This window comes from Labeo rohita, unplaced genomic scaffold, assembly GCF_022985175.1.
Source record: "Labeo rohita strain BAU-BD-2019 unplaced genomic scaffold, IGBB_LRoh.1.0 scaffold_106, whole genome shotgun sequence".
Classification (NCBI taxonomy): Eukaryota; Metazoa; Chordata; class Actinopteri; order Cypriniformes; family Cyprinidae; genus Labeo; species Labeo rohita.
Window position 1 is genome coordinate 251361 of NW_026127186.1, and position 19098 is coordinate 270458.

The window sequence follows — 19098 nt, forward strand, 5'->3', positions numbered from 1 at the left end:
TAAACACATAATTTAAACGCTAGCTGACGGACGGTACCTGTTTGCAATACTGAAACTATTGTATTTCTAAGTTACATATTTCGATTTGCACATTGATTATCTCTTGATAATGGTGAGTTACGTGGTCAGATGGTTCTTGATGAAAAGTTTGAAAGTTTCAAACGTATATATAGACAAATCTTTATTTTGATCGTTGTCTGTTTTCGTGCTGTGTGTGAGGTAAGTGTTCTTTTAGCGTTGTTCTCGATGGTGACTAAAGACTGCTAAACCGAATGCGCTCTTTGCGGTGAACATTTTCATTTTTTTCTGTTGTTTATCATTTTAAGGGCTCTGGACTTTGATGTCACTGCACTGTGTAAAGTTAAGACTGATGCTTTTATGTTTATATTTCTTATTCATATGCTAGCTGACTTCAACTGTTTTGTAAACTTTTCAAACAGTTTCATCCCTGCGCTCAGCAAACATCTCCATCAGGTAAAAAAAAAAATGTCGAAAGCAACCACCACACAATTTAGATATGTAAATTAAACCAGAAAGAAATATAATGTTTTAGTTATGATGACACGTTATAGGAAAGTGTCTAAGTAACGTCCCAGCTAACAATTTTTGGTTCCTAGAACGTGTTTTTGGCGTAGCGGCAAACCGCAAGTCCGAGGCTCCACTTCGGGACCTCGGGCGGGGGTGTTTGGAAATATTTGAAATATTTCAGTTTAAAACCATGAAGGCGAGCCAATGGATATATACAAATTTTGCGCAAGAGTTATGCTGGTGAACGTCTTAACCTTACTCAATTCACTATACCTGAAGTTGAAAGTAAAAAAAAAAAGAAACTGACGGAGCTTTATTTTATTTGCGCCTATTCTCCCAGAAACTAGAGACCAGTCTTCTTCGAATCTACTTCAACATATGCTAATAGTGATATATAACTGTCTATATAAAATTATTACCTTCATATTTCTCTTGTGGCCCGTACAGTGAAAAACAGGAGAAATGTATTTCGTGTTAAACAGGTTGTTTTTGAAAATCGGTGCATGAAATAATGCTTTTCTTAATTTTAATCGATGAATGCAGTGTTAATAATTTTAATTATAAATCTATAATTAATTGTATAAATTAATAGCCCTGTTTTAAAAAAACATTAATTTTCTTGTTTGCTTAATTAACTAGCCAGCTAATAGCTTCTTCTTTTAATTTAAATTACCGCATCAGGCATTGATGGCTGAAATACTCGGGGCAAATCAATTGTAATTTAATAATAAAAGTAACCTAATAATAATAATAATAGGCCTAACAATAATTTGAATGTTTTTTTTTTATTTAATTGAAATAAATCCTCTTAATATTGCCAATATGATATCCATTGAAATATCTATGGTTATAAATCAAAAATAAAAATTAAAATCACGGGGGAGTAATTTCATGTACCCTTGGGGGCAGGCAGCTGCTTCACTGTTCCCAGAACGTTAGTTTTTGGTTCCTAGAATATTATTAAGTTGTCTTGAGAAAGCCAAATTACTGATCTACTATTTAAGATTCTTCTTCTTCTGAGCCAAATTTCAGTATCTGTCTCCTCCTAGAGTTTTCAAGCTAGAACCACCAAACTGGGTCCAGATCTTCAGACTGGTCTGACTCGGTGTGCTGTATCTTTTCTAACTGATCCGGCTCACGGTTTTCATAAACCAGACTATCAAAACCACCAAAAATCCCATAGACTTACATTGAGGGAATGTTCAAATGAGCAACACTCTTCAAACTCCAACTGACAAAATTCAAATCTAAACTCCCAGAATCCCTTGAGACTCAATCAAGCTTCACTTCTATGTTCTATTTCTAATCCATTTACACTCATTTAAGATTCACTCGAATATTTATAATATTTATCATCTATCTAAATCATGCTAGTAACATGCTAATCATGCTAGCAACATGCTAGTAACATGCTAATCATGCTAGAAACATGCTAGCAACTTGCTAATCATGCTATAAACATGCTAGCGACATGTTAATCATGCTAACAACATGCTAATAACTTGTTAATCATGCTAGAAACATGCTAATGACATGCTAAACATGCTAGAAACATGCTAGCAACTTTGCTAATGATGCTAGAAACATGCTAGCAACTTACTAATCATGCTAAAAACATGTTAGAAACTTTGGTAATCATGCTAGAAACATGCTAGCAACTTGCTAATCATGGCAGAAACATGCTAGCAGGTTTCCTAATCATGCTAGAAACATGCTAGCAACTTGCTAATCATGTTAAAAACATGCTAGCAACTTTGCTAATCATACTAGAAACATGCTAGCAACTTTGCTAATCATGATAGAAACATGCTAGCAACATGCTAGTAACTTGCAAACCATGTTAGCAACATGCTAGTAACATGCTAATCATGTTAGCAAACATGATAATCATGCTAGTAACTTGCTAATCATGATAGAAATGTGCTTCCAACGTGCTACTAACATGCTAATCATGCTAACAACATGTTATTACCTTGGCAATCATGCTAACAATATGCTAGTAACTTACTAATCATGGTAACAGCATGCTAATCATGTTAGTAACATGCCAATCATGTTAGAAACATACTAGCAACATGCTAATCGTGCTAACAACATGCTAGTAACATGCTCATCATGCTAGCAACATGTTAACAACAAGCTAGTAACATGTTAGCCATGTTAAAAACATGCTAATCAGGCTAGAAACATGCTAATAACTTGCTAATCATGCTAACAACATTCTAGTAATTTGCAAATTATGCTAACAACATGCCAATCATGCTAACAACATTGTAATCAGCCTATAAAACTACAAGCAATAAGCTAATTATGCTAAAACATGTTAACAACATGTTAAATCATGCTAGCTGCTTTCATACTATTACAACTGCTTCAAAATTTCAGGCTAGGCTTTCTCAAGACAACTTAAAGTTTGTTCTCAAACTTTACTCATCTAGTTCCAACTTTAATCTATTGTTCCCGAACATTAGTACAATGTTCCCAGAACGTTTTTGGTTACCAGAATTTTATTCTAACGTTAATCTAACATTCCTCTAACGTTACTTTACTTGATTAAAGTAGGATTTCTTTCCACTGACACCGTGTCTACACCTACACAGCTAAAGTCTGTCTACACTGGACTTCACAAAGTGACCGTTGCAAATAATTTGAACTTTGTGTGAGCATGTCATTAATAGAATGTGGTAACAGTTTTCTGTCGGGGATTTGTCATCTCACGCCGCGCTGGTCTGTAAAGAAATTATGGTTTTTGAGGAAAGCATTTTTTCTTCATATAATTGTAACGCGGAGTGAGTGACGAGAGACTAGCGGATCCATACGCGAGCTTTTATTGGGACGAGACAGAGACATGGTCGTACAGGCAGGGTCTAACAACAGTAAACAGGAGTGTAGGAGGCGGAACGAGAGAATAGACCAGGAAGACGAGCAATAGTCCGAAAAGGCAGGCGGCTAGACAGACGTAAACGAGAAAACCAGGTGGGATATCCAAAAACCAGGAACTAGGAATACACCAGGGAATGCAATAATACAAAACGACAATACAACGATTCAATAACAATCCATGAAGTGCAACTGGGGAGGACCGGGGTTTTTATAGGATGCCTGATTGGTCACGGGGGCTGACGCAATCAGAGCGGTGGAGGATGGGAGATGCAGTCCGAGAGTGAGTGAGTAGGTGGAGCGAGAGTGACATCTGGTGGTAAGTGGACAACGGGACACCAACCAGATTCGTGACAATAATGGACTTCAATTGTGCCCCAATTTTGAATTTCCAAAATTAGTTTAAATGCAGCTTCAAAGGCTCTAAATCAGCGTTTCTCAACTCCAGTCCTCGCGCCCCCCCACTATGCTAATTTTGAATGTATCTCTTATCACGTACGGCAATTGTTCTATTCGACCGTGAAGTGCCCTGCGAAGTGGACATCACCTGGATATTCCGCCATGATTCCGGTTCGAAACGAGTGTATACGTTCCATTCAAAGGGCATTAAAGAGTGCGAGAGGTGAATTTAAATTGTATTTATTTACAGAGGTATATGATGTCACATTTCACACTTCTCTAGTAAGTTTCGTCTGTGTGTGAAGACGCTGCAGGCAGCGGCGCAGCGCAAATCCATAAAGGAACGTTCCGAAGTGAAGCAAACTCAGTGAGCAGGGAGCAATGAACACTATGTAGGGATCATGTCAATCGGAACACAGTTCATGCACGTAGCTCATGATAACGAGCTGGTTATCTGAATCAGGTGTGTTAACTAGAAGAGACACGCAAAATAAGCATAGCGGGGGGGCGCGAGGACTGGAGTTGAGAAACGCTGCTCTAAATGATCCCAGACGAGGAAGAAGGGTCTTATGTAGTGAAACGATCAGTCATTTTTTTCAAAAAAATAAAATTTTGCATACTTTTTAAGCACAGAAGCTCCTGTAGCACAGGCTCTGGGATGTGCATCCACAGGTCATTCTTCAAAATGAACGGATCTTTAATGTGACTCGGGAAGAACGAGTCGTCTCGGGGAGTGATTCGTTCAGTCGCACATGCACAACATTCACTGGGTCTGTAGTTCCACGTCACCTTTTGACATGATTCAATAGTATTTGAACGCGCATCCAAGAGCCTGTGCTGCACCAGCTTTTGTGCTTAAAAAGCATACAATTTTTTATTTTCCGAAAAAAAATGATCGTTTCGCTAGATAAGACTCTTCTTCCTCGACTGGGATCATTTAGAGCCTTTGAAGCTGCATTTAAACTACATTTTGGAAGTTCAAAATCGGGGGCACAATTGAAGTCCATTATATGAAAAAAAAAAAAAAAAAATCCAGAAATGTTTTCCTCAAAAACATAAATTCTTTACAACTGAAGAAAGAAAGACATGAACATCTTGGATGACAAGGGATTTGTATTTGTGAATTGTTGTTCTGGAAGTGGACTTTTCCTTTAATTAAATATGATTTTATAATTTTATGCTATATAGACCTACCTCATTACCCTCCACTGGACGCTCAAATGTAGTGTAACGCATTACAGTTCAGAGACGGTAATATTGTAATGTAACTAATTACTTTTAAAAGACAATAACTAGTAATATATAATGTATTATATTTTGGAACTAACTTACCCAACACTGGTCATTACACAAAAAACATCTGCAGCGTTTTCATTGGAAATATAGTTTTACAGGGTTATAAAAATAACCTGAAAATAACCATAACCAGGAAACGTTCTGTATAAATTATTTTAGGTCATTTTAAAAATAACCACCCTGCAACATTCTGGGAACGTTATTTTATGGTTGCAAAAAAATACCCCAAAAATAACCATTAGGGAGTGTTCTCTGTAAGTTATTTTTAGGTTATTTAATAATAATCACCATGCAACGTTCTGGGAACCTTATTTTGTTGTTACTAAAAAATAACCTAAAAATAACACTCCACTAACATTATATTTGGTTCCCAAAAAAAAAACAACGTGAACCAAAATCTAACATTAAGGGAACATTCTGTGTTTGCTGACGTGAGGGGGGCGAGGGTAGAAATTATGTAGGGGAGCGCAGGGCACAAACTAACGCAGGGTTAGCTACACATGTGGTTTAAATATTTCCACACATGCTGGCATAACCAAATTTATAGTTTACTAGGTGCTGTGGTGGAGCAATTGATGAAGTTATCAATTAAGTTAATGAAGCTCAAGAAGGAGAGTTCAGAATAAACTTTATTGTACAAAGATTACAGTCATTTTCTGTCCAGGCATCCATTTTATACTTGTTCACGCTAACCAAAACTGGTAATTATGTTTTTTTTTTTTTTTTTTTTTTTTGGTTATGCCTGCCCGGTTTGCCACAATTAATTACTAGCACCTGTACCATTTTTTAATGGTGGAATTTGGCCAGATCAGCCATTTTTAAAAGAACTTTTATTCCGCTGCCTTCTATTGGTTAAAGGTGGTCACATGAGACGTACATTAAAATCGTTTACGTGTACCTGTCATATGTTGGAGATCACCCAAAGTTCATCCAAAGGAAATTACCTGACAGACACCTAGGACTCACAATCTGTATTGAGACAGTAGTCTAATAATTAGCATTTTGATCAGTCTATTGACTACTTTCATGGCCATACATCATATGTTTGAGTAAAATAATACCATATTGAGTAAAATAGTATAATATATCATAAGATAACTCAATATTGCCATATTACCTCTTATTTATTGTCTGCCTTATTCTGTGATAAGAATCCACATCAGATCAAACAAGGAAGTTTTTTCAAACACTCGACTGATGTTGTGAATTTAAAACAAGCTATAATGTTTTAACAATAAAACAAGGAAGTTATTTAAATGCAAAACCAAAAAACTGAAAAACCGCAATCCATAAGCGCGTATTGAACCGTGGATGTCGTACTGAACGGTTCGATATTATATTGAGTATTGTGACATCCCTACTCTACATAGAGAAAAAGTATGTGCCAAAATTCTAAAATTTTTTGAGGGTATTGCTGAATATTTATTTTACCATAGTAAAAGTACAATTTCTGGCTGAAGCAAATTTTTCGGGAACACTTTAGAATAAGGTTGGGCATTAATGTATTGCTATGCAAGAAAAAAACAATATAGTAATACTTCAGATGGATTTGGTAACACGAGTCATGACTAGTGGGTTACCATGATCTTCACTTTAGAATTAATTATACATTTTGCATCATTCACATTAATTATGAACCTGTATAGTGGTTCTCCAAAGATACGAGGAAAAATATTAGTTACTCTTTCAACTGAGTGCTATGACTTACTGATTCATTAATGAGTTTCTTGTTAATTAATAGTAGTTACTAGAATGTTACTAGTGCATTTGTTCCTGTGTAGTTATTCACTAACAATGGAACAGTTTTCTAAAGTGTTACCAATTTTTCATCTCAGTGTTTAGTACTGATTTAACATGAGACAAATCTGCTATTATTTTATTCTCCAATCAGTTCAGATAGTTCATTAATGCAAACCAGCAGAAGACACAAACCAGTTTAATATTCCAGTCGCGCTAATGGGGAACGTCGTAACGCTGTTACAATCTGTTATTAAACTATACTGTTCTATTACATTAGCCATGTAATATATACTATTTATTTTCATGCGTTTTAATGAGAAACCACATGAAACAGGTGAACAAAGACTGACAGTTGATGTTTAATGTTCAGAAATGATTATGTCAAGAAATGTAAAGCATTTTGGCTCGTTCATGTGTCTTGTGGAGGAAGAGGAGTGTGTCTCTGTGTTTTTCTGTGTTGAATGTCTGAATGTGTTTTGCACACATTGATATAAACTATACTGTACAGCTGTACCACTTCACCGATTTCTTGTACTAATCACTGTGGAACATATGTTGTTCTATGCTGGCATGCAATCTAGACAATACATACTAAAAAATCTAGATAGAACAGTGTGAGAATGAATCTTTCTTTGATTTTTTTTTTGTGCATGATTTAATAGTTGTTTATTAATGCTTTCTATAGAGACACCAGTGGTATGTTAAAAGTGATTGTATTCCTTACTCTGTAGAGGAAATGAAGACCACAGTGGATGCAGATGTGCTAAAGCAGTAAGTGTCTTATATAATTCACCAGAACATCTAAAATCTAAAACATGACTAGAGACAATGTGAATGAACAACTGCCATGCTGATTGTTTACTGATGGCAAATGGCAGATAATGCAGTAAAATCTTACAATGTATTCCTTAAATATTTAAAGATATCTCCACCCGGACTCGACTGCTGTGCAGGCCTTGGCTTCAGGTAAACCCATCTCACATCGACTGTACACTTGAGAAAATGAATGAAAATATGTGTGTTTTAATATTCTGTCAGAAAAAAAAACATGTGTCTCACAATACTGGCATTGAACACTAGTCCTTGTTCGCGTAGAGTTTCTGTCACAAAACTGTACTATTATAAACAAAAAATATGTATAATCCAACACCATTTAGGTTAGAAATGACACTTTCAAAGGATAATCAGGTTTAATAGTTACTATAATTGCATGTAATTAGAGTGTTGTTTCCCCTTTTCTTTTTACAAAACATATTAGATTCTGATTTAATGTGGTATTGAGAGGTCAAGTTTGAACTGGAGTGCAACATGAATCACACAAAAGTTGTGTCTCTTTGCAGGCAATCCCAGTGCAGTAAATCAGGTGGCAAAGGGCATTAAAAACATGAAAATAAAGGATACCGTTGACAGATCATCAGTCTCTCACACATGGAAAGAGAGACGAACAATAGAGCCGAAACAAACAAACCAAGATCATTGTGAGTAGCATGCAACTTAAATATGAAATTAAACCTGTTTAAACAGTGAGTTGCTTTATCATAGCTATGCACAAAAGTGCAATGAAATTTTTGTGTGAGAACATCATAAGTCAAAACAGATGCTTCTAATGATAAAGGCCAAAGTTCGTGAATGAGATTTGACAAATATGTCATGAATCCGTGGTCTTAGAGTTTTAATAATTATAATTTAATTATTTTAGTCTATACAGTGTAAAAAATATTCCGTAAAATTTACGGTAAAAAACTGGCAGCTGTGGTTGCCAGAATTTTACCGTAAAAAATACGGTAGCAACATTTTATGTTTTACGGTTTTCATTTAAATTTACATGTAAATACCGTAATTTTTATTAACTGATATAATGTTAATGTACCAACCTATTGAAGTACTGAAATCTGTTTTGTACCTTTGTAATACACTGATCACCACCAAAAGCAGGTGGTGATGAGAAAGTCAAATGATAAACCAAAGCTCATCACAAACAGCTTTTAAATATTAACATATAGAAGGTGCACAGTGTCATTCACACAAACACTAAACACCATCATGGTAACACACATGAAACTGAAATAATGCATAAACATTAATTTATCAACATTAGATGTAACATACAACCCTAATGTACAAAACAGCTAAGACAAAAAACTAAGAAGAAAGGGTTATTTCAACAAAAAACATCAACTTTAAAAAAAAAAATGTAACACAGTGAATTCTGGGAATATCAGTTTACGGTAAATTTCACTGTTCACTGTAAATTTTACGGCCTTTTACCATTAACCATTTAACAGGGTTTTACCGTAGCATTTTTACAGTATTTTACCATTAAATTCACAGTAATTTTTTACAGTGTAATCTCAAATTCATAGACAGTAAGTAGTTTGGAGCTTGTGACCATTCAGTCCAAAATGACTGATGACACAGTGAAGCCCGTTAAAGGACTCGTCATCAGAACGGAGGAGGAAGGCGCCTTGAGTTTTGATTTGAAGTAGCAGAAGACATGAATGTGACGTACTACAATTACTGCTGTTCTCACTATGGCTGCTACTACTGCTATTAATACTGTTGTTTTCATTAAAATCGTGTTAAGCGTCTGCTGCCTCTCCCTAGGTCATTACAGGGGTTTGCGCAATCAAGGTGCGACGTGCTATCTGAACGCAACCTTGCAGGTGCTCTTCATGACCGAGGCGTTCAGAGAGAGAGTGCTGCTGGGGTCAGTGCTGTGTTGGTTTGACTTCTCATTTGTCCAAACTGTCAGTGTCTAAAATCAGTAATTATACTGAAATGGAAGAAGTTGTTGTTTCATTTTTCAGAACTCCCTGTGACACAAGTGAGATATTAGTGTCAGCATTAAAGGAACTATTTGAAGAGCTCAGCAGTCAGGACGGGGCCCCTCAGAGCGTCTCAACCAAAGGAGTAATCAAGGCTCTTGGTATACAGAATGGTACGTTCTGAAATGCCATTTAAACGTCATCATCTTCTTCTTCTGAGACTAAATCTGTTGACTGAAGCTTTAACTCTACAAACTCCAAAATCAGCCCAGATCTTCATACTGGTCTGACTTGAGTTGCCATGTCTTTTCTAACTGTTCAGACTTATGGTTTTCTTAAAACTGATGATTAAACCTGGGAAAAGGCATGGTATATGCTGGTAGGTAAGTTTTGATGCTGGTTTATGCTGGTCATGTTGCTGGTCAAGGACCAGCATCAAAACATACCTACCAGCATATGTTTTCACCAGGGATGCTAGTACAGTAACTTGCTATTCATACTGGAAACATGCTAGCAATATGCTAATCAAGTTGAAACATGCTAAACAACATGCTAATCACAGGGCTCTCAAGTGTCACGCATTCACCGTGAGACACACGCATTTCAACCAGTTCACACGCTCTCACGCCACACCTTGTATTTCTCACGCTGAAAAGTTAGGGATAACTTGTCCCGCTATATAATGTTAATGGACGAGGTGCAGGCTTTGCAGAGAGAAGTTTTCTGTCGAGTTCATAGTTGTCTTGAGAGTTAAATACCACCTACCAGCCATAAATTAGAATTTTCTGTTTTCTGGTATATTACGTGATCCCGCTACAATCACGTTCGTCACTAGGCAACGTAGACGCGCACACACGGGACAAGGCCAGTGGTGGAATCGGTGCGGGGCTGCCGCTTTCTCTCGCAGTGGAAGCGTTTAATGCAGTTGATGCGGTGGACGCGTTGCGGTCTATCTTTGCCTGTGATCAAAGATAGTGAGAACTGATGTTGGGGAATATAGCCAAATTCGTGCTAAATTATTAGTTCTTCAACAGCTTTAACTAATTGTGGGCCTGGAATTAAGGACAAGAAAGGACAAGATAATTGGTAAATCTGCTAAAAAAGACAGACAAATTCGTCAAAATAAAATAAATTGTTTTATATATTTAAAACACAAATGTATCAACATTGTTGGTTACTTTGGAAATAGGCTATAATAGGCTATAGATTAAATTTTCCTATTTAAAATGTAATTTAAAAGTAGTGTAACTATTTCAATTGCTTTAGAGGTAATGTAACATTACATTTGATTACTTTTCTAAATTTCTAAGGAATGTTTTCAACTGTTAATCCTTTTGAAACTTTTAAAGCAGGCAGGTTTAACCTTAGCACTCAACACTAATTACTGTCAGACTTACAAAATCCTTCATCACTTAAATTATTATAATCTTATCACCACAAAAACTTTAGCACCTCCTTTTAACTCCTGAAACATTGGTGTGGCATATTTCAAAGCAGTCAATCTAATTTGGGAAATAAATCAATCAAAATATTTACATGTAGCCCACTTTGTAATTGTAAACATTTTCATAAGTAACTGTAATTTAACTATATTTTTTAATGGACTAAACTGTAACAGATTAGTTAAATGTATTTTTTAATTAAATTACATAATTCAATTACATGTAACTAATTACTCTAGCTAAGTCCGAGCCCCTACCACTGTCTTTAAGGCATCAAAATGTGCAATAAGCACTTGAAATACAAAATGACATTTGTAAGATGAAATATGTATTCTCTCTTTCACAAACACACACAGACTGACATACATGCACAAGTTCTGCAATCCTCCTGTATGTTTACAGTATGTGCATTGAGCACTGCTGTTTAGTTTGCTCGTTTGGGGCCAAATTTCTTTTTACTTTTGATACATATGCATTTTTGAAATATTTAAAACATTTTAATCTTATGAATTTGACTTTTATCAGATCTGCCAGTTGTTTATAAATATATATATATATATATATATATATATATATATATAATTTTTTTTTTTTTTTTTTTTTTTTTTTTTTTGTGCTGGTCAATTATGAACAATAGATAGTTGAACTTCTACCAAAAACTGGAGAGAATTGCGTGGGCTGAGGGGCCTCTGCTGCAAATGTTTGAGTGGCTCCTCCCCTAACAGACAAAATCTCACTCCAAACTTTTTCCAAAACTTGAGAGCCCTGTAATCATGCTAAAACATACTAACATCTATCTGACAGACTGTATTGCCTTCAAAACATTCAAGCTTTAAAACTACTTTAAACTTCAATCTATTTCATAATCTTTCAATCTTTTAAAACTTCATACTTTTTCGTCATACTGACGTCCTGGTCAGGCTTTGTCAAGTCAACTTCAAAGTTTGTCTTGACAAACTTTTCTATCTAGCTGTAAGTGCACTCTGTTTGTGTGAATGAGGTGTGTTGTATTTTCTCATTATTTCAGTATGTGAGCAGCAGGATGCTGTGGAACACTTCCTAGAGATCCTAGAGAAAGCAGGCCCTAATTTGGCTGAGGTAGCTTATTTCTTTTCCTTTTCATTTATGTAACAGTGCAGAAAAATAACAGTAATAATGTTTGCTCAGTGACAGGGATGTTTTGGTAATAACTCACAGTGTGTTCTGTGATTTATTTAACTGAAACAGGTCTTTAGTGGAACGATGAGGAACAACAGAGTATGTTCAGAAGGTCACACGTCCCATGATGACAGCTCGTTCAAATCAATACCGATCGCTCTCAACGCCAGAGATGGAACAGTACAGAGTTGTGAGGGAAAATTCACTGACCTTCTGTATTCATGGTTATTTATGGAAGCCTGTTTACACCACTGAAAAAAAAATTACAAAAAAAGATCATTTTAGGGTTCTTTTAGCAATTCTGAGTTATAAAGTCCAGTATAAAGAGGAAAAAAAGAGACTATTTTATTTTTATACATTCTCACAGTTGTGTGTTATAAAGTCAGAAATGACAAATATAAATTTTCAAGTAGATTTACATGAACAAAAAGTTGCTAGTTTTATATTTTACTTAGTGGTGGAAACATGCTTCCATAATGATGTATAAAAAGAGGCTTGTGTGCAGGTCATCACAAACCATTTATTCTGATTTCAGGAAGATGGGGTTCAATCATATTTTGCATCTACACAATTACTTGGTGATGACCAGATGTACTGTGAAACCTGTGATGGAAAACGTGATACAACATGGGTAAAATGGAGTTTTGCTGTTGATGTATTTCCATACGAATTTTAAAAGCCTAATTTTTCCAAAGCTTACCACTGCACTACCACGTTTCACAATACAAGCTGCTACAGGTTTGCCTTTCAAATCCCAATACATAACTGTATCACTGTTTTACACAGAGTTGTGAAATACATGAGCATCCAGCAGTTCTGGCTTTGCACCTGAAAAGGTTTGTGTATGACTATAGGTCACATATGTTTAAGAAAAACGAATGTCCCGTGGATGTACCGCTTCGTTTATCTCTTCAGGTATGTAACCACATCACGGTAAACCCATTTATTTGGCTATGATAGGACAGGATCAACACATAAAGAGCATCAGAGACTGCACTCAAATATTCTGAGTTTAACACATGCGTGAGTCCCAGTAAAATCCTGCTGATGTTGTTTCAGGAGCACGAGTATTCGCTCTATGCTGTGATCAACCACAGCGGGAGCCGTCACGGAGGACACTACACCGCTGACATCCGATCTTTTACAGAAAACAAGTGGTACTGTTTCAATGACAGTTATGTCAGAGAGGTAATGTGTCATAATTTATATTTAACATTTAAATGGCCACTGTTTTGGGGTGCTTTACATCACTCAGCTGTGCTCTTGTGATTTCCTTCAGACTAATGAGAGAAAACTGAAATGGTAAGTGCCAGTAACGTCAAATGTCTCTTAAAGGGGTCATCGGATGCAAACTTCACTTTTTCATGTTGTTTGAACATTAATGTGTGTTGTCAGTGTATGTACACATCTACACTATAATGATAAAAATCCATGCAGTGGTTTTTATTTAATCTGTAAAAAAAAATCCCTTTTTTAAATCGAGTCGTTCTCAGATGTCTGTCGTTGTGGCGTCACATGACAGAGGCCACTCCCACAATAGTTGATTGACATGAGCGTCTCACCTCAGATCAGCTGTAACAGTCCGACCTCTTTGTTTTGATGCTGGAGCAGGGATGTAAGTTACACAAGAATATCTCTGATTGAGCGATTGAGGTGTTGTGTTGCTGGATGTAATAATGAACATAGTGGTCGTCATTTACTCCCGACATCTGAGCCGCTGAAGATGCAGTGGATTACGTTTGTTTGTAAAGGGAATGAACCTCCTGATCTACATATATCCGTCTGTGTTCACACAAATCATTCATGATCCAGATTCACTTACAGCAGAAGTGAGTATAAGGGTTATTTTATGAATCTTTGCAATCGTCTTTCGTTATAACGTGGTAGATAGCAAGTTTAGCGGCTAAACGTGGTTAACTGCAGCTAAAGTAAACAGGCTCGTCACTCCACAGAGAGAAGAGAGGGGCGGGGCGAGCAGAGCTCATTAACATTTAAAGCAGCCTCGACCAGAATGGGTTTATTTTTGCAGAGCTGATTTTAACAAGGTAAAAAGGGTGTTGTTTTACAAAACCATTGAGAATTTTTAATCAAAGTATATTAGAAACTTTTCATTAAGACCCTAAAGAATCATATCAACTTTTGGAAAATGGGCATCCGATGACTCCTTTAAGAAATGTTAATTTCTTATGTCAATAACACATCATTCACCGAATTAACTTATGAACTGACTAGTTTTTAATCTTTTAATATAGCTCCATGGAGGCTTATTTGCTTTTGTACCAGAAAAGTGAGTACATGCACAATTTTGCATTTAACCTGAGATTCTGTCTCTGTCAAACTTGAGCTGGATGCACATAGTAAATTGTGGGCATAAGTAACTGTTTTTTGTTTTCTTCTCAGTCGACAGTCCTCCAGCTTATGAGATGAAGAAGGAAACCCAGGATTCTCAGGCCGCTCCGGTGTTCCTGACTAGGAACACCTGCCAAAATCAGGAAGCTGCAGAGGAAGCAAAGCGCTAACAGAGTTTGAGTCACAGGGCGCCACCAGCTGGCAGCACATTTATGGTGCTTTGATATGAACAGCCTTTGAAATAACCCTTTTACATTCACTCAAATCACCAGAATAACGTTCCCTGTGATGTTTTGTCCTGGATGTTTATGTCGTGCTGTGTTCTTGATCCTGTGTCTGTTTCTGTAGTGCATCGCTGCATCCAGATCCGTGTAACCACCTGCTTGCTTTACTTTACAGTATGAGAAATTGCAAAAGGATTTTTTGATATCTCACAAAGAGTTGCCATGGTGTCACATCCAATAATAATACTCTTTCTGGCTGTTTCTGAGGCTCTTGATTCATGACTGTTTCGTGTTAAACAGTTTTTTTTTAGTACTGGCTTAACATGAGACAAATCTGCTATTATTTTAATCTCCAATCTGTTATTTATTAGTTTAGAGAGTTTGTTAATGCTCTGCAAACCAGCAGAAGACACGAACCAGTTTTATATTCCAGTCGCGCTGATGGGGAACGTCATAACACTGTTACAATCTGCCGCGCTGTTATTGAACTATGCTATTGTGTGACATTAGCCATGTAATTTTCACAGTTTTAATGAGAAACCACAAGAAACAGGTGAATAAAGACTGACAATCCATGTTTAATGTTCAGAAATTATTATTTCAAGAAATGCAAAGCATGATAGCTTGTTTATGTGTCTCGTGTTTGTTGAGAGCTGTGTTTGGAGGAAGAGGAGAAGTGTTTTTCTGAAAGTCTGAATGTGTTTCTTCATCTATTTGCACACACTGTTTTGAACTACAGTAGTCAACATTTAAAGTGGATCAAAACCTTTCATCAAAGTTGTCCTAAAACTAAAACAGTAGCTGTTCTTGTCTTGGGACAACATTTTTTTTTTTTTTTTTCTGATGAACTTTTTTTGATCCACTTCAAATGCTGACTACTACATACTGTACAGCTGTGTTTTGCAATCAGGGCCGTACCACGCATGGTTGTGATGTGTTCATTGTCAAACTCAAAAATTAGTTTAATTTTAACAACAATAAAAACACCATTCTTTTATTTGATTTGAAAATGATATATAAAAATAATTTTTTTTTATTAGTTTATATGTTCAGATAACATTTGAAGCGGTCATATGGTGATGTTAGAATGTGCCCCACCTACGGGGCATGTTGTCACATATGACTTTCATTCTTTTGAGGTAAATAACAAAAAACGTATACACTGCAACTATGAAACAAAGCAACATACATTCACTAGACAAATGTGAAATTAATGTGCATAAAAATGATACACTGAACCCCATGTGGATTTGCATGATCTGAAGAAGTCAGATGTCAGGTTGTGCCCTGAGCTCCCCTAATTGACAGACTGATTTTTGTGCTTTTATAGTTTGGTCAGTGGAGGATGTGAAAGAAGACAAAAATGCTGAACCTGGAAAACCAGTGGACACAGGCAGCACAGAGGTGATGGAATCTGAATTGATTTATCATTTAACAGAATGCAATTTGGTTGCAGTTATGAAGAAATACTTGTTAAGGACATTGAAAGTGACACTGAGTTGTATAATATATATATATATATATATATATATTAGAGGTGTAACGGTACACAGATGTATATGGATCTACTATGCTAGGTTTCTTTTCATTTATTTTTAACAGACAGTAGTACAAATTATAATTTCTTCCACCTACATGTGAAAATACTAAATATTATATCAAATTATAATGTCATACATAGGCTATAAAATCTGCAGTACATATATACATACATAACAAGGAATTTATAAAAATATATTTAATTTAGTTAACTGATAGACAAGGGGGAAAAAACAGTGTGACACATAATGTAGCCTATATTTGCTGATTTTCAGTACAGTTTTGTGACAGAAAGGAAACACAAATGGCGGAAAGCAACATCCTATTTGTTTTTTGTTTAAGTTGATTTTGAGGAAAGTTGAAATAATCATGCCGGCGCACACAAACACAAAACATATCAAAACATCCAGGCTTCCAGCACTGCTAACTTGACAGCGCAGTTGGTACTTTATCAAAATAAAACACAGTGAACCAAACATCAGCATGCCTGAAGTCTATAATTTACATACAAAATAATAGTTTAGCATTTGGATACATTGCAAATACAGAAATATTATGGAATATTTGGATTTGTGCCGAATGAGAGCGGTAGGACACACGAGCACAAATCTCCATTTCACAGACAGTTCAGTGCGCAAACCTTTAAAATAATGTTATACTCCTTTGTCAGTGAGAGACGTGTTCAGAATCAGCACATGATCACTGTCTAGTGGTCTTTGTTTTCAAGTGCACAACCCCTGGCATTTGTTGTTATTCTGCCGGTGGTTATTAAACAGAGTTGCTTTACTGAGGGTGAACTGCCTGTATTCGTTGTAAGGCTTCATGCACTGTTGAGCAGACGCTGATTGGCCATAGAGATGCCCGTCAACAGACATGACTGTGATTGGCTACAATGATACATGTATATTAACCCTTTCCATATTTCCCTCTGATTTTCACTTGTTTAGCAGTGTGCTGGAGCTCATTATAAGCCTCAGCTGGAAGGTAGGGATGACTTAAGATATTAAGTCTTGATTTCTAAAAAGTTTTCTATAAAAAATTATTAAAATGTTTAATATCTGCCAATGGGCTATGAAAAATCATCTTGAAGGGATAGTTTACCCAAAAATTTAAATTTGCTCTTAATTACCCTCAGGCCATCCAAGATATAGGTGACTTTTTTCCTTCAGTAGAACACTAAAGATTATAAGGTGTAACCTATGGCTTTAATTAGTTTCAAATATAACTGTTTCAATATAATGCACACTTGATGCACAAACATTTCCCCTGATTCTTTTCATGTACCTTATTATTGAAATAGTAGTCCTTTTAACAATGTCTGTATTTATTTATTTATTTATTTTTTGTATTTGCAAATGGTAAGGAGTTTCTGCAAATTCTGCAACCCAGCGGCACACGGGTGGACAAGATGTTCCACAGCAGAATAATGCCACAGTGGCAAGGTTTGTAAAATTAACATTTTGCATATGGTGCTTAACATTTTGTCTTTTAATGAATTTCTCTTACTGTGTCTTGCCTTTTATTATACACTGTTACAGAATTTTTCCAGGACAATTTGGGAAAAAACTGGGGCGGAAAAAAATGACTTGGAAAAAGGGACCACATTCTAATTCCAACTTAAAAAGAAGGTTCAATACTGTCAAATATACAGAGACAACACCAAAAGCTGCAGAAGAACTAACTATTCTACAGACACGGATGGGTTGCAGAACCATCAGTATCACAGAGGGTGCCATACATTCATGGGTAAGTTGTAACATTCTTTAATGAGGAATTTAATTAATTCTTTTTTTTGGTAACACTTTAAAATACAGATCCGTCATTAGTGAATAACTACACAGGAACAACCGACTAATGCACTATTAACATTCTAGTAACTAACAAGAAATTCTGATTAATGAATCAGTAAGTAATAGTGCTCAGTTAAACGTGGTAGTTCACTATTAGCTAATCAGTAACTACTACTTTTTCACATCTCCCAGAGAACGACTAAGAACTACTATATACATGTTCATAATTAATGTGAAAGAAAGTAAAGATCATGGTAACCCACTAGTAATGACTCGGGTGTTACCAAATACTTTAGAAGGAATTACTAATTATTTGGATCCATATTCTAGAATGAAGACTTAATTTAAAGTCATTAAAAACTCTTGAAGTTTTTGTAAGGTTCAGGATAGTAATACTTCCAATGGCTTTGGTAACACTTGAGTCATTAGTAGTGGGTTACCATGATCTTCACTTTAGAATTAATTATACATTTTGCATCATTCACATTAATTATGAACATGTATATAGTAGTTCTTAGTAGTTCTTTGGGAAATATAAAAAAAAAATAGTAGTTATGATTAACTAATAGTGAACTACCACTTTCAACTGAGTGCTATGACTTACTGATTCATTAATCTGATTTTCGTGTTAGTCAATAGTAGTTACTAGAATGTTAACAGTGCATTAGTCATTTGTTCCTGTGTAGTTATTTATTAATGATGGATATGTATTCTAAAGTGTTACGTTTTTTTAATTCACCCTGGCACTTAGGTGTCACCCTTGACTGAGAAAGTGCTTAAAAAAAGAAAGAAATGTAAAATACACACTGGCTTTTCTTTAAAGAAATACTTATCAATTATACACTGTTGTCTGTAAAACAGTCATGCTGTGAAATGGCCGATTTGAAAGGAGCGTGGATGTGGTCCAAGGATGGTGGTGAGATATTGACACTATTTATTTTACTCCCTTATGGTTGTTGTTTAATGGCAGTTTTGATTGACTTCAAAT

The 19098-nt window shown here is 35.8% G+C and overlaps 1 protein-coding gene and 1 long non-coding RNA gene across 2 annotated transcripts; both read left to right on the plus strand.

The window, feature by feature from the left end:
- Nucleotides 1–9245: 9245 nt before the first annotated feature.
- LOC127157377 (uncharacterized) lies at nucleotides 9246–14727 on the plus strand. Its single transcript, XM_051100614.1, has 10 exons — nucleotides 9246–9303; nucleotides 9448–9550; nucleotides 9651–9781; nucleotides 12078–12148; nucleotides 12744–12839; nucleotides 12995–13123; nucleotides 13268–13396; nucleotides 13488–13510; nucleotides 14461–14495; nucleotides 14609–14727. Exons 1-10 carry the CDS (start codon nucleotides 9246–9248, stop codon nucleotides 14725–14727), a joined length of 894 nt encoding a protein of 297 aa, XP_050956571.1.
- Nucleotides 14728–17265: 2538 nt separating this feature from the next.
- On the plus strand, nucleotides 17266–19027 carry LOC127157387 (uncharacterized). Its single transcript, XR_007825895.1, has 4 exons — nucleotides 17266–17304; nucleotides 17684–17762; nucleotides 17859–18066; nucleotides 18972–19027. It is a non-coding gene; the product is annotated as an uncharacterized LOC127157387 (long non-coding RNA).
- The last annotated feature ends 71 nt before the right edge of the window (nucleotides 19028–19098 follow it).

Coding starts and splice junctions, on each gene's coding strand:
- LOC127157377 (XM_051100614.1), top strand. CDS start 9,246: ATGACTGATGACACAGTGAAGCCCGTTAAAGGACTCGTCATCAGAACG. Junction 12,840..12,994: donor GAAAACGTGATACAACATGG/GTAAAATGGAGT, acceptor TGTTTTACACAG/AGTTGTGAAATACATGAGCA. Junction 13,511..14,460: donor AATGAGAGAAAACTGAAATG/GTAAGTGCCAGT, acceptor CTTTTAATATAG/CTCCATGGAGGCTTATTTGC.